Consider the following 14,444-nt stretch of genomic DNA (forward strand, 5'->3'; position numbering starts at 1 on the left):
GTTTGTATGCGGTGTACTGTTGACACATAATTCAAACGTAGTAATGTAAATGGGCATTGCCTCAGGGGATATAGGGGAGCATGTTTGCCATCCTTTCTGACAAGCTACAAAAACATATTTATAGAGTTCTGATTTTTTTAAAAATCAGGGTCCTCAAAAAGGAGGGGCACTTGAAACTTGCGAACTAGCAAAATCTCAGCCGAAATTGATCAAGATGAAAAGGGAATTCCACGGAGTATGTGGCTCTGACGCAGTTGCACTGGCCCACCTATAACCCAATTTAGTTGTGAGGTATACTTGTGCACCTTACTTGTGGAATATGCTAAGAGCGTATTTCTGTTTCTTAGCTGGGCAAGTACCACCCTGTAAACAAAGAGGAGGGACTGGGACTGGACTACACCCACCATAAAATATAGTGTGAGTCTGATAAAAGATCTGAGCAACTGGCCAGTGTGTCAAACTTTACACACTGAATTAATGATCCCTATATCCTGCGTGCATGCAGCATACCCCTTCTTTAGTACCTAATTTGTGCTGTTGGTTATCAGTGGGCACCACCGGACCGTATTTCAGGGGCCCAGGACACTGCCACCTCCATCACTTTCCTAGTCCCCTTCTGCAGTAGGAGACAGGAGATCAGTCCCACATTTATTTCCACTGAGGTCATGGAAATTGAAGAAGGACCAATAATATACCGCACGTTAGAGTATTGGCTGTCCCTCTTTACTCCAGAACCCAGAATGGAATGAAAGGACGACTGTAATGTCTCTCCGACTGTGAGCATATTCGGTCTCGAGTACCTGGCCAGGATGATTGGTGAGCGCATAGACAGGGCATCTCAGAAGTAATCAGGGGCACTACAGGTTGTGGAATTGCATCTGCAGGGACAAGTCAAGATCTGCCTCATGCACATATGCTCGCTCGCTTCTCGTTCAGCTTCACAAGAATTGTGGAGACTGATTAAGCACTGCCATTCCTCTTTGCCCATTGTCTGGGTCTCAACACTAGGCAAAGACTTTACTAGTCAAAAACATGTCTTTGTTTTGGTATGCAATACACCTGCAGAACACACATTGTGAAGATGTACTTAAAATGTGGCATTTTCAAGCTTTATGTATAAGGACACTGGAATCCCAGCGTATCATTGGCGTTCCGCTGTGAGACTCTCAGAGTATTATTAGTCATCTCCTGGATAGGCACATGAACAGCCTTCCTGGGCCAGGCAGGGTGGAGGGGGCAGGCGGAGGAGCGACAAAAGCACACCTCCCCAATTGAATCCAAAAGTTGAGCCTCTGCTCCCTTTTCTCTTATGTAGTAGTTTATTTGATAATCTCTCAATCCTGGAGGCACAATATAGTAATGTCAATTTAGAAGGAAGAAATATCTAATTAATAACTTCAATCTCATTAAATTTCGATATCCGCAATGTAAATGTCTCAAATGGGCCAGGAGGATGGTAGTGTTATCTGTCAGAGTTGTTTAAATCAACAACAGAACAGCAAACGAGGCTCAATCTTCTAGGTGCAAAGCCCGGTGGAAATGGAGCACCGCCTACGGTTTCATTTTGGGTGGAAATTACCTAGGACATGTAACAAAAGGGGTGTGTGTGGGCTCTGGACTGTTTCTGAAGGTAACTGCAAAACAGGACCAGGTTGTTCAGGTCGTTTGAGGCATCTGAAGTTTGACTACATGCATGAAATTTAGGTGCCAATTGTGTCCGAGTACCACAACTTTTAAAATGGAAACGAGGATCAGGTGAATCTAGATGGTGGAGCGAGCCAAAAGAGTTTAGAGCCATGTTGGGAAGTGGGTTAGCAATCAGCATGAGTTAGAAAGGAACACCTACGAAAGTGTGGACACTTGAAGGTCAATACTGGGGCACCATGTTAGAAAATTGATGCACTCAAAACTTTAGCACTAATAGCCAAACAGATATCACACAGACCATATGTCCACTAGGCAAAATTGATGTATGTATACCTTCCTAATGTAGGTGACTTGTTTATGTATTCAACGGGGTTGCACATTTTGTTGCTAAAATTTGGCAAACCTGTTTATGTCCCCAAGAAACACATGCAGTGGTAGCCGTGTGCAGGCAAACATCATGTATCACAGTGCAGTGTTAAAGGCATGCATGAAACCCTGATACAGTAAGTGCATTCATAAAGCAAACTATGGGCTTTTTATTTACAGTCTGGCGGAGGCAGGGCATCTGCCTTTAAGCTGTGAATATTCTATGCACCATAATTAGGATGCATAAACATCAATACACTCTATCTGCATCAAGCGTGATATCTGCTGCTTTTAGGCAAATATCCTGTATCCACTAAACTCTAAATCCACATTTTTGTTGGTCTCCTTTAAATGCTATTCCAGAGTAGGTGATAAGTTTATACATTTTGTCAATTCTCACTTGTGTATTTTGCAATGTCAAAAGACAATTGTCCTAGGACATACTCACCGCTTTCCATTCCAGGTTGAGGCCCTCCTCTTTGTAAAGTATGTAATCAATCCGTCTCCCATTGCCTTTCAAAGGCACCTTTCTCCCCTTTTGGTTTGGACAGTGGTTCTTGCTTGTAGGATATACTAAATACTCTTTTCTACCATCCTCATTTTCAAGAACCCTGCACAGAACAGAGTAAAACATATGTTTTTACTTCATTATACAATTTGATGAGTACATTTCATTGGTTTCACAATGAAGCATGCAGATGCTGGGACACAATAGGGAATCAAAGATGGAAAGGAGTAACTGCATTGGGGTGGGGAAAATAGAAGGAAATCTTACATTTGCTTAGTTATTAAGAGAGCACTTTGGAGAATGTTAATTTAAGTCTTTCAAAGTCCAGATCAAGGATCTCTAATATTGAACTCATGGTCAACAACAAAGTATGGCCCCCAGGATTAGAAAACAGATCGACAATCTGTTCACAATATTCCAAGATTTAACCTACCTAAATACTCATAAGAACACCCTTTGAGCTTCCTTCCACTTCCAAACGGAACTACTAACCTCTTCCAGCCTTAATTTTTAAAGACTAAAGTGAGAAATAGCACCTGAAAGCATAAAATCGCCAACTGCAGCTATCTGATCTCGTTGGACCGTGTCAAAGTCAGAAGTTCAGGCCGACCGCAATTGAGCACCGATCAGATACAGTTCCAGATTAGCCCAACTGAAGGCTTACCTTCTCAAGTTTTGTGCCAAAAGTCCCATTCGCATTGGCAAGTGTCGCAAAGAGAAAGGAGAGCGTTGTGGGCAGCTGTCGGTGTGGTGTGAAGAGCTGGCCAGGCATCGGAACGGGTGGGTTGGAGCTTCGCTTTGGTGGTTCTCCCGTGGGCGGTCAATGCTGCGGTGCGAGGAGACGGGCTGGTGGCGGCTCAAGCAGCCCAAAATCTGGATTTAAGCTTGCAGAGCCACACCAAAGTTCCAGGACCTGAGGGGAACCACTAGGGGGTAAGGATGTCACTGCAGCTGGGACAAGGCACTGGTTTGGGAGCCTTTTATGTCCATGAGGGTCAGATGAGGAGGCCAGCAGACTAGCCATTTGAGTCACTCTGGAGTCCTGGGTTCAAGATGAAGTTGCAGGTCCAGTCCTGCTTCCCCAGGCAAGTTGGCAGCAGTTCCTTTACAGTAGCAGTCCGGCTGAGTAGCAGTCCTGTAGTGGCACAGCAGTCCTTCTTCCTGGCAGAGTATCCACAGGCTGAAAAGTGTACTGAAGAGGTGGTGGCTGAGGTCTGGTATGTATACCCAGTTGTGCCTTTGAAGAGGAGAGAAGCTTCTAGAGGTTTCCCTTTGAAGTCCCCAGGCATCCTGCCTTCCCTGTTCTGGCTCCAGACAAACTACAGCGGGTATGCAGCCCTTTGTGTGGAGGCAGGACACAGCCTATTTGGGTGTAGGTAAGGCTGTGCCCAGCGCTTCCCTCCGATACTGCCAGTGATGGCCCATACAGTCATACCTAAGCCCTCTATTGTGTGTGGCTGTCTAGGAGAAAAACAAAAAGCTCAACTGTCAGCTACAGCCAGTCATGTGACCAGAGACTGACTGCGGCACTAAATGGCTAAGGCAAGAAAATGGCAAGCTTCTAAAAGTTCCTTTTTCAGACTTGCAGTTTAAAATCCAACTTCACCATAAGTTAGATTTTTAGATTGTGATTCCAGGGACCCCAAACACAAACTGATTATCTCTTCCCATTTAGAAATTGCACTTAAAAAATGTAGTAAGGCAACTCCAATATTACCCTATGGGAGAGATAGGCCTTGAGGTAGGGAAAAACACATTTAAGAGGTTTTCCACTACTAGGACATGTAAAGCTTAAAGGTACATGTCCTACTTTTTAAATACATTGCACCCTGGCCTCTGGGTTGTCCAGGGCCTGGCCTAGGGGTGCCATATATGCATTAAAAAGGAAGGTTTGGGTCTGGCAAAAGGTTTATTTTGCCAGGTCAAAGTGGCAGGTTAAAACTGCACACGCAGGTTCTGCAATGGCAGGCTTGAGACATCTCTAAAGGGCTATTTAAGTGAGTGGCACAACCAGTGCTTCAGGCCCACTAGTGGCATTTAATTTATAGGCCCTGGGCACCGGTAATTCCACTTTACTAGGGACTTGCAAGTAAATGAAATATGAGAATTGGGCATAAGCCAAACGAACATGTTTTGAGGTGAGAGCACAAGCACTCGGGCACTGGTTAGCACTGGTAAAGTGCACAGAGTCTTAAGACCAGCCAAATACGAATTGAGCAAAAAAATGAGAGGAGGAAGGCACTGCAGGAAGTGCCAAGTCCAACATGGCACTATTGAAACAGTGGCTCAAACTGTACATTTATTTCAGTGTTTGTACAGGACCTAACGTTTTAAAGTTTGCTTCTTTTATGTTTTATTAATAGCATCAACTGTTGTGCAGCGGGTAGCAATGCACTTTACAGCTAAATTAACCAGGAGACAAGGGTCTCAGAAATACATTTAACAATAGTACAACATGAAGAAGGAAGGCTGGCATCCATGCAAGCTGTTAAGTGAAAGCAAGGCCTGGGATGGGGGAGGGCAGAATGCAGAAAGTAGAGGGCCCAATTGACCTCTATCTGGTGTTGGGGTAGTGAAAAAGGAGGGAGTAAAGGAATTTAGAGTAAAATGTATGAAGCACTGGTCACAAATTACGACTAGTATTTCTGCAACCGGTGTGCTATTTTGTGAACCGACCCATGTACTAATAGATACATTACAGATTAAAAGTTTTGTGTGGAGCTTCGATCCAATTCCACAGATCAACTTTTGGTTCTTAATCAAAATGTATTTCATACTCTTTGCTTTTAAACATCGCATTGGAATTTTCTATAGAATAAGTACAATCTTTTTTTGTCTTTTTACAAGATATTGGTCCATAGATTTCCAACAAAAAAACGTCACAAAGAAATGCTCAACAGCAAATTTTGTGTTACACTTATAAGCACATTTCAAACTTTTTGAAGCAGAATGTTCACCCATATCTTAAGACAATTTCAGCCAACACGTGTTTCACTGAAGTATACGCTGCAACACGTGAACCTTTCTATGTTAAAATTTTGAAATTAAAAGACAGCAGAAGAACATCAGAAATTATACTTACTTTTGTAGATTATCAGGCGAGCATACTTCCTCATCATAAAGACCTTCGGGATCCAACAGTGTTCCTATGATATTAACAAACAGGTTACACAATGCTTCGCTGATCTCTCTTACACAAAACCTTCTACACTAGTCTGCCCAGTTGTGAATCAAGGTACAGCTGATTACAATTAACATACCATGCTGCCATTTTCATTTTAATAGCTTTGGTGTCACCACAGACGTCCACATTTCGATTAGGGCCAGGTAGAGGAAACAGGTCTTGCGTTCAGAATGGAACCAACCAATCTTTGGGAAGCACCACGGTACAGCAGTGAGGAACCTTCACTCATCAGGAATGTAAATTGTTGTGCTGTGAGTACAGAAGACTGCCTCCTTCTTCCCATTGGGGGTAGGGGCCCACTCTATGGCTGTAGTGTATCACCTGGCTGAGTATTCGAACAGCCACATTGTGCAAGCTTTAACAGGGCTCCATTCTGAGTCTGGAGTACATCCTGATTCGACTGGTACATCTGTGTATGTCTTCCTTTAGTAAGAAATGTTATCGTCACTCAATCTGTCCGTACACCAGGGTTTTATAGAGGCTAGTTGGGTGGTAGGTACCCTATCTTTGATCAACAGGATGTTTTATTCAGTGTCACTCTATTTACTACATATGACCTACTTGGTGTTTAGCGCTGTGCATGGAGCTAGAGTGGACATAGACTCTTTTGGTAATGAGAGCACCATTTCTCAGTCTTGCTCTCCTTTTTCTATTTCCTTTGTTCCTGAACTATAGTAATGTCATAAGTGTGACTGACTGAGACTTTGTGTCCATGCAGGACCACTGTAGTTAGATCTCGCTAATCTTACCCTGCTTGCAAGGCCAATAAAAGGCTGAAATGGGAAAAACTGTTTTGGAAGGGACCGCAGTCTAGATAAATTACCTCTCTCTTTTTCCTGCCCAGTTCCCTGTCTTAGAGAACAATATATTATTCACAGCTGCTTACAGTGGCATGAGTGATGCACCAGCCACCATTTCCCAATTCACTTTATAATGACAGGATCTCAGGAGACTTACCAAATCTTCCCTTGATTTGTGATTATGCTAGCAGTACATTTTAGGACCTTAGAAGACTCCAAGGCAACTTTGCTGTAGTCCTGCAGGAAGGCTTCTGCCAATTATAATTAGGGTATTACTATTGCTGCAGATGAAGCCTGCTACATCAATACAGTAGTAATGTGTGCACCTCCCTTGGAAGAACACACTAGTTGTGGCACCAGCGGCCAGTTAAGCAGGGCTACACCCATGTTTCGGTTTACAAGAAGCAGGCTGGACGGAGTACCCCAATCCTGATGTGTCCGTAGTTCTTTGTAATTACCATAAGGACTATTCTGTAAACCTTTGATAGCAACAACATTTTTATCAACAATTTGCTAAAGATATGTATAGTTACACATAATGCTCACAAAAGTAATCTACCAGAACGTTGGAATATAATAAATAAAAATCCCAGACTGACGTAGATTCGAATGTTGGATATTCAAAAAATCTACAAAATTCCTACCCTAGATGGTGTATGTAAGCAGCGTGCAACACCAGTGAATCCGAGTAAATGATTAAACTGAGGAGATAAACATTATAAAGCACTAAGACTATAACATACATGCTTTTCCATCACAAAAGCTGAGATGATCCTATTTGTGCCTATGATGTACACTGTCAGAAGTTAATCCGTGTCACGTTTGTCTGGTTGTTCTGACATGTCCAGGTCAGCTGCAACTAAAAATTCTGAACATGATGCAGTGCGGAACACCACTGAATCTTTATTTGCCGGTACTTGCAGCGCAGTTGGGCACCACAAATCTGTGGAACATCTACTGGTTCAAAGTATATTCACCATAATAGGGCAACAATATCACCACCAAGCAGACTGGGGACACAGCAAATGCAACAGAAGTGTGCTCCTAGTGGGGGCAGTTCAAAGGCATACAACATAACAAATAGCATAATATCATAATGTATATGGGTTGTAATTACTGTATCAAAATGTCACTTTTTCAACAAATTGACTTGCTCTGTTCTCCTCCCTAAAATCATAATGTGGGTGACCGTCGCTTTTTTCCCCTCAAAAGTATTGCTCCTTTACTTCTCCTGGGTCCGTTGTGTCACAGGGTTTATTTCTGTGAATTTTTCTTGCTACTAAAACTTGGGTTTGGTGAATTGTTAGTTTTAATGCAACAGTAAATGTAAGAGGATCTGCATTGTTTCAGGGGATCTGATTCTGCATACCACAGACTGATAAATGGCAACATTTGTTCTTGACTTCACAGTGGTCCAACGACTGCTGTGAGATGACCAGCCTGCACAGGAGTCATGGGGAGATTGTGAAAGGCCTGTTCTGACTGGCCAACCTTTCAAACAATCAGAAAAAGGGCCATAGGTTAGGGTCATTATGATTGCCTGGTATTAGCCACTCCGAATAGTTGCAGATTGCTTTTACTTCCTGAACCACAGTTTTCAGTCCAGGGAGGGACCAGTAGCCTAACACAGATATTTTTCTCTGCTCCAGAACAAAGTATAATTTTTCACCTCTTTTTACGCTACAGGTGGTCTACAAATATGAGCGAAATTTCACCAGTTTCGATTTTCCGTTAAATTATTTGCAAACACTTAACCAGGGCCCAAAAAATACTATTTTTTTTCTCACAACTTGATTCACTTTATAAGAGTACTGGTATGTATTTTTCCAGCTATGTATTGGTCTACTGGGGCACCTGATGATTTTCTGGTAGGCTGGGGATTGAGGATGCTTTCGGTTATCTCCGTGGGATCTTACTCCTCAACTTCAGTAACCAAGTCTCTCTAAGTTATATATATGTCAGAAATAAGACACCATAGCAATGAGAAATAGCTCTGTGACAGCTTCCACCTTTCCCTAGACATTTACTCTACTGCATCACATTAGATGATTAGAAATGAGTGTAACATAGACTGTTACATTGTTAATGCTTGAAACAAAAGCTTACCAATAGCCCATGATTTTTCCTCCCCGGGACTCATCCGGCACGGGTCCTTGTAGTGTGTAAACAGTGAGTGTTGCTGTTCAAGCTTGTCTTCTGTAAAAACAAAACATCTGGACTCTTAACAGTGCCACAAAAAAACACGGACCATTAAAACCCGAGAGAGCAAGAAAAGGCATGCACTTACATGGAGTACTGGGAAAAAAAGAAAAAGTAGCTCACATAATGTAAATAGTGAAAGGATACAAGTAATTCAATTGCAAAGATTGTAAAGAAGCCATGCTTGAAGGGAAGGACAAACATAAAAAGTGGTAAGGAAATCCATTGAATAAGAAACAAGCATCTGAGACAGACAAGAAAGCCAATCAATATTAAACAGTGGGTTGACCGAAGCCCCTGTAAGTACTGCTTTTTGTACAATAGATCATCTACAAAAGACAGCTAAAAGTTGTCAGTAGCCAAGACCTAATAAGGACCAATAAATGCTCCCCTCAGTGTATCTTACAAATATAATCACACAAATTCCACATTCACTCAATCTCACAAGACTTACATATATAAGCCCTAACCCAAAAAATAGCAAGTATGAATAGCAGAGAAAAATATATATGGTTTTAATCTGGCAAAAATAATCAATAATATGTTTTATAAAATTCACATGTAGACATATAAAAACATATATTGCACATCACAAGGTAAAGGAAGATTTTCCAAGATTAATCAATGGTTCCTTCAATGTGTACACCTCTACTGTAAATGACACTGAACATCCAGGAAACGTAATTATTGTCAGGTTTCGTTGAGGCATTTCGGTCTTCAGGACAAAAATAAATTTATATATTCTATAGATTAAAAGCAATAATTTTTCACAACATCTACAAAACAAGCTAAAAATACAATAATAATATTTTTATTGGATTAAAGTGATATGTATTTTTCTTGGACTTTGGCATTCATATTTGCTACCTTTGGGTTAAAGGTTATATATGTGAGTCTTGTGAGACTGAGCGAATGTGGAATTTAGGTGATGATATTTTTTTAAATACACTAAGGGGAGCAATTATTGGCCTTGATTACCCGTCTCTTTTGTTTGAGGGGGCCACTCTGTATTTCTTAAGACCAAGAGATGAGCCTTAACAGAGTACTGCAAACACCTCAACGGATCACATCATTTTCAGTTCATACTCTGATCTTTAACAAATTCAAAACCATGTTGAAAACGTACATTCCAGACAGCCTGTAGTACTACAAGGTCATACTAGTTGCAAATGTGTCCATACGAGTGCTCAAAATAACATGACAAGGGATACAGTCATGAAGAATTTACTAAAAGCATCCCAAATATATGGCAAACGGATATAGGTAGAAGCTTCAAATTAGCCCTAAGGGAAATTAGCTAAAGCAAATTAGAAATATTGTTATGTAAAACAATAGCAAGTTTATTGAACTGACAATTCCTCTATAAAAAGGAAGTCCCCTAATACAGTTACCATATGTTTGTCTAGCTATGCTCAGAAAAAGGTGATGTAGCTTTGTAAAAACTATGGATCCTGGCCTTGCATGAGAAGTGAAAGACCATTGAAAACAACAAGTAATCATGCTCTCTTTCCAATGGATAGGCCTAACAATTACACTATATTTAATTAGATTATAAATGCTTGCGCTCCTTAAGTACTGTAATGGCATGCTTCTCAAATAAAATTTCACTGCAGCTATATGATGCAAACCTATTAATACATACATTATGTATATAATTATTGAGCCACACATTAATGACCTAAGGGGAGCTGCGGAAATCAGAGGCATAAGAAGTCTGAGGTACAGTGTATGCTATCATATGTATAGATTTGGTATATCCATTTCTGGAATGCCACCTCTTCTAACTTTAGCTTTTTCAAAGAACACTCTTGAAAATAAATTCCAATAGGCTCATTGGAGAGGAGACATAGTATACTTCTAATGCACAGTTTTAGTGAGCAGATGTTTTTTCAGCTCCTGTTCAATAGCTTTTTTACTGAAATCTCACAAAGGAATCTCTTGGAAGATAGTTCAAGAAGGGGGCAGCCTGCTCTACTTCTGCATGTTGCTTTCAGTGTTTCCCAAACTGTGGGTGGCGGCCCACTCGTGCGTTATGGGCTGATTTTTGGTGGATCCCGAAAGTCCAAGCAATATATAAAGATGCCTTTAAAATCTTGTATTTATCTTGTCACATTTGCTACCTTCAAAGACAGAGACTGAATGTCAGGCTGTGTCTTCTTGGTGTTTACACACTACTCTCACTTAGCAGTTAGAGAAAGAAAAGTAAAGTAAATTATATGACAGACTTGCTGGGGTAAAGGGAGTGTCATGTTTTGTGTCAAATAACACAATGTAAATTCCTGTCAATAAACTGTGCACATTCCATAAGATATGTTAGGAAATCAAAAATGAAGCACAGTATTTTTGTAATTCTGAAGTGTGATGGAAACAATGATTTTAATAGGATCTTTTAATAGGATCAGAGCAAGTCAAGACACTTTACTTGGTGATGCGCAAATGATAAATATTCACTGAAACCTGATTTCCACACATTATCATTTGTATGCAACATAGTTTTGTCAGAAAGAAACTGTATGTCTGTGCAAATTTAGTTTAGTTAGAAAAAACAGTGGTCCCTTGAACAAAAATACCTCAATCAATATCAATATACCAAATGGCCACTTTAATTAATTACATATAGATAGATTGTTTCCAGAAAAGTATTTATCTATATGTAAGTAAGGAAAGTGACCATTTGGTATACTGACATCGATTGCGGTATTTTTGATCGAAGGACCATTGTCTTTTCTACATAAGCTTCCCCCGACGTTCAGATGACACTCTGGTTTCCTTCTCACTTATATCTGTGCATATTGAGTGGCAATGTCATTAGAAAAAGTGCAACCTATAAATAACATTGTGCTATCACAAAATGCTTTAGTTAGATTACAAAATTTCCTGTCTAATAAATCTAGGTGGGTTGCATAAGTTTGCCATTCTTAAAAATATGGGTTGTTGTTCTAAAACGTTTGGGAAGCACTACTCTAGAAAATCAAAATATAAATTAAAATGTCTGCTCTACTTTTGTTCGTAGGTTTGGAACAAGTCTAGCAAAATTGTTTTAGGAAAATATTGAAGATCTGACAATGTATAAATGCCATCAAGGCTGAGGCCAGAATTTAAAGCAACATTTCCTTCTAAGACAAAAAGTCAATTAAAATCCAAAACAGTTGATCAAAGATTTCTTCTGTGCTGAATAATGTATTTGTATTTTCAACTGCTTGTAGGCAGCACACTCAGTATCCCAACAGGCACAGGTACAATTTGCAGCAGCAGCTTTGGGGAGAGAGGATTATTCAGTGTGCTATTAGGTTAAGGTTGTGCCAATGTGCAACCTCCGGTCCAGTGGGCAAGCGTTACAGTGCCCTCGCTGCATACGTACGGCCAGATATGGGGGTAGATCATTTTTATATCTGGCTTCTAATCATTGTAAAAGGCTACCCTTGCATATACGATCCTACCCTGACCTAGGTCTAGTCAAAAACGTTCTCAAACCTGTCTCTTCTGACTCTTTTGATCTCTTCCACCTGTTAACGTGCAATTAGCGTTGAGAGACCCTCTCTGGGTTGATTTGTTTGCGCTATATAAATGTACATAACATTACAGATACTCGGAAGATCATTGTTAGACATGGCATCCTTGGCATGGTTCTCTGCCAACTTTTTGCCTTCAACCCTCCTGTTTTGCTCACTTTGTTTTTGCTATCTTAAGGACTCTGCTCACTTTACCAATACTTATTAGTGCTAATGTCCTTGTGCTCTCTCCTTTAAACATGGCAATATTGGCTAACACACAATTGGCACATTTAATTTTCTTAGAAGCCCCAAGTAAGTGGTACTACATGTACCCAGGGCCTGTAAATTAAATGCTACTAGTGTCCCTACAGCACAGTTTGTGGTACCCACTTAAGTAGCCCTTTAAATATCTCAGGCCCGCCATTGTAACTTGTGTGAGCATTTCTAAAGTGCCATTTGGACCTGGCAAACCTTTTCCCAGGCCTAAACCTTCCTTTTTAATACCTATACGTCATGCCAAGGGTAAGCCTTGAACAACCCAGAGGGAAGGGTACAGTGTATTTAAAAGGTTGGACATGTACCTTTAAGTTTTACATGTCCTGGTGATGAAAAACTTTAAAAAAAAATCTTTTTATTGCAAAGCCAAATAATAAGGACAAAACAAACAGAAAATAATAAAATACAGGTGCAGTACAGTTTCTATCTTTTGCAACAGTCTCAGTGCAGAAATACAACGGGTATTACGACAACCATGGGGATCAATAACGTAGCCACATGTCATATCCATTACATAATAAGCAATATATTACTCATCGTCCTGGTCTACAAAAAATGGGGGAGCGTCGCTGAAAGGTGTACATATCATCCCTCTACTCTCATTCTATTGACCCCAAATTTGTGTTCATTTTCGTGGGCAGCCCCTCCCTTCATATATGACCCTCTCCGCTTGCATGCACCAGTCCATATCAGACTCCCAATCACTGAACCGTGGCCCAGCCACCCCCTTCCATGTCCTGGCTATATTTCGCTTTGCAACCATGCAACCCAGGGAGACCCGGATACTCTCAGTTCTGGACAAGTCGGTGGCCTCCCAAATGTTAAGAAGACAGAGGCGAGGTGAAGCCTCCAGAGCTTTATGACAAATTGTTGACATCGCTGAAGTGATCTTTCCCCAGTATGTTTGGAGAATCGGGCAGTCCCACCATTGGTGTAGATAGGTCCCGGATTGACCACACCCTCTGGGACAAGTTGAAGAGCCCAAGATACCCATTTTGACAAGCTCTGAACTGGTGTAATAAGCTCTTTGTAGCAGTTTAAGCTGAATAAGTTTGAATCGGGAACGCATCGCCACCTCGCAGGGGGAAACCAGGGCCTCCTGCCAGTCGTCATCAGTAATGTATCCAACGTCGTCCACCCATTTTGCACGCGTTTTCTCCAAGGAGTCCGGTGTGTTATTTAGTATTTTGCGATATGTTAATGAAATGGCCTTTTCATGAAGATAATCATCTAGCAATCTGTCCTCTAGAGGCGAGGAGACCGGCAAGTCTGTGTCTTTAGGTATAGCTTTTTGCAATGCACTGCGGGCTTGGCGGTATCTAAATGTTTCTCCATTGTGTAATTGATAATCCCGTTGGAGATCGTTGAACGGGATCACCTTGCCTCCCGCCCATAGATCGCCCACCTTCATGAGGCCTATCAAGTGCCATTTGTCAAATCCCGATTGGGAGGATAGCATTCCCAACTGACAAGAATCAAGCAACGGGGTGACCTGTGTGATTTTGTCCCCCCACCCCAGGGCGGCAGTTGCAGAGTGCCAAAGAGCAATTGTGGTGGAAGTGGGAGTGTATTTTGGAACTTGTTTCTTCCCCCATATAGTGCCTGGGGATAAGTGCCGGGAAGCATATTATGCCTGTCCAATCTGTAGGCAGGATCAGTCCCTGGTCGATGCACCCAGGGATTGAGAACTATTAGTTGAATGGCCCAATAATAACTTTTAATGTCCGGTAGGGCAATACCGCCATCATACCAGCTTTTCGTGAGTTCAGCCAGGGCTATTCGGGGGGTACCATTATTCCAGAGCAAGGAACATACCTCCGTGTCAATGGCATTAAAATAGTGTGGGGGGAACCAAATACGGTATGTTCTGTAGGGCATAGAGGAATCGGGGGAGAGCCATCATCTTATAGAGGGCGGCCCTGCCCAGTAAAGTGAGGGGCAGTGTCTTCCAGTGCTGCTCATCAGCACGG

General features: G+C 41.5%; 1 protein-coding gene across 6 annotated transcripts in view; it reads right to left on the reverse strand.

Moving 5' to 3' along the window:
• SMPD3 (sphingomyelin phosphodiesterase 3) overlaps window positions 1–14,444 on the reverse strand; it is a 1,004,685-nt gene that overhangs the window by 28,827 nt on the left and 961,414 nt on the right. For all 6 annotated transcript variants that reach the window (XM_085639465.1, XM_085639462.1, XM_085639463.1 and 3 more), the window contains 3 exons: window positions 8,612–8,701; window positions 5,604–5,667; window positions 2,462–2,624 (listed from right to left, as the gene is read on the reverse strand). In XM_085639465.1, the coding sequence (XP_085495591.1) occupies window positions 2,462–2,624; window positions 5,604–5,667; window positions 8,612–8,701 (317 nt within the window). The remainder of the gene's footprint in view (window positions 1–2,461; window positions 2,625–5,603; window positions 5,668–8,611; window positions 8,702–14,444) is intronic.

The sequence above is a fragment of the Triturus cristatus genome, chromosome 12, assembly GCF_964204655.1.
Source record: "Triturus cristatus chromosome 12, aTriCri1.1, whole genome shotgun sequence".
Taxonomy (NCBI): domain Eukaryota; kingdom Metazoa; phylum Chordata; class Amphibia; order Caudata; family Salamandridae; genus Triturus; species Triturus cristatus.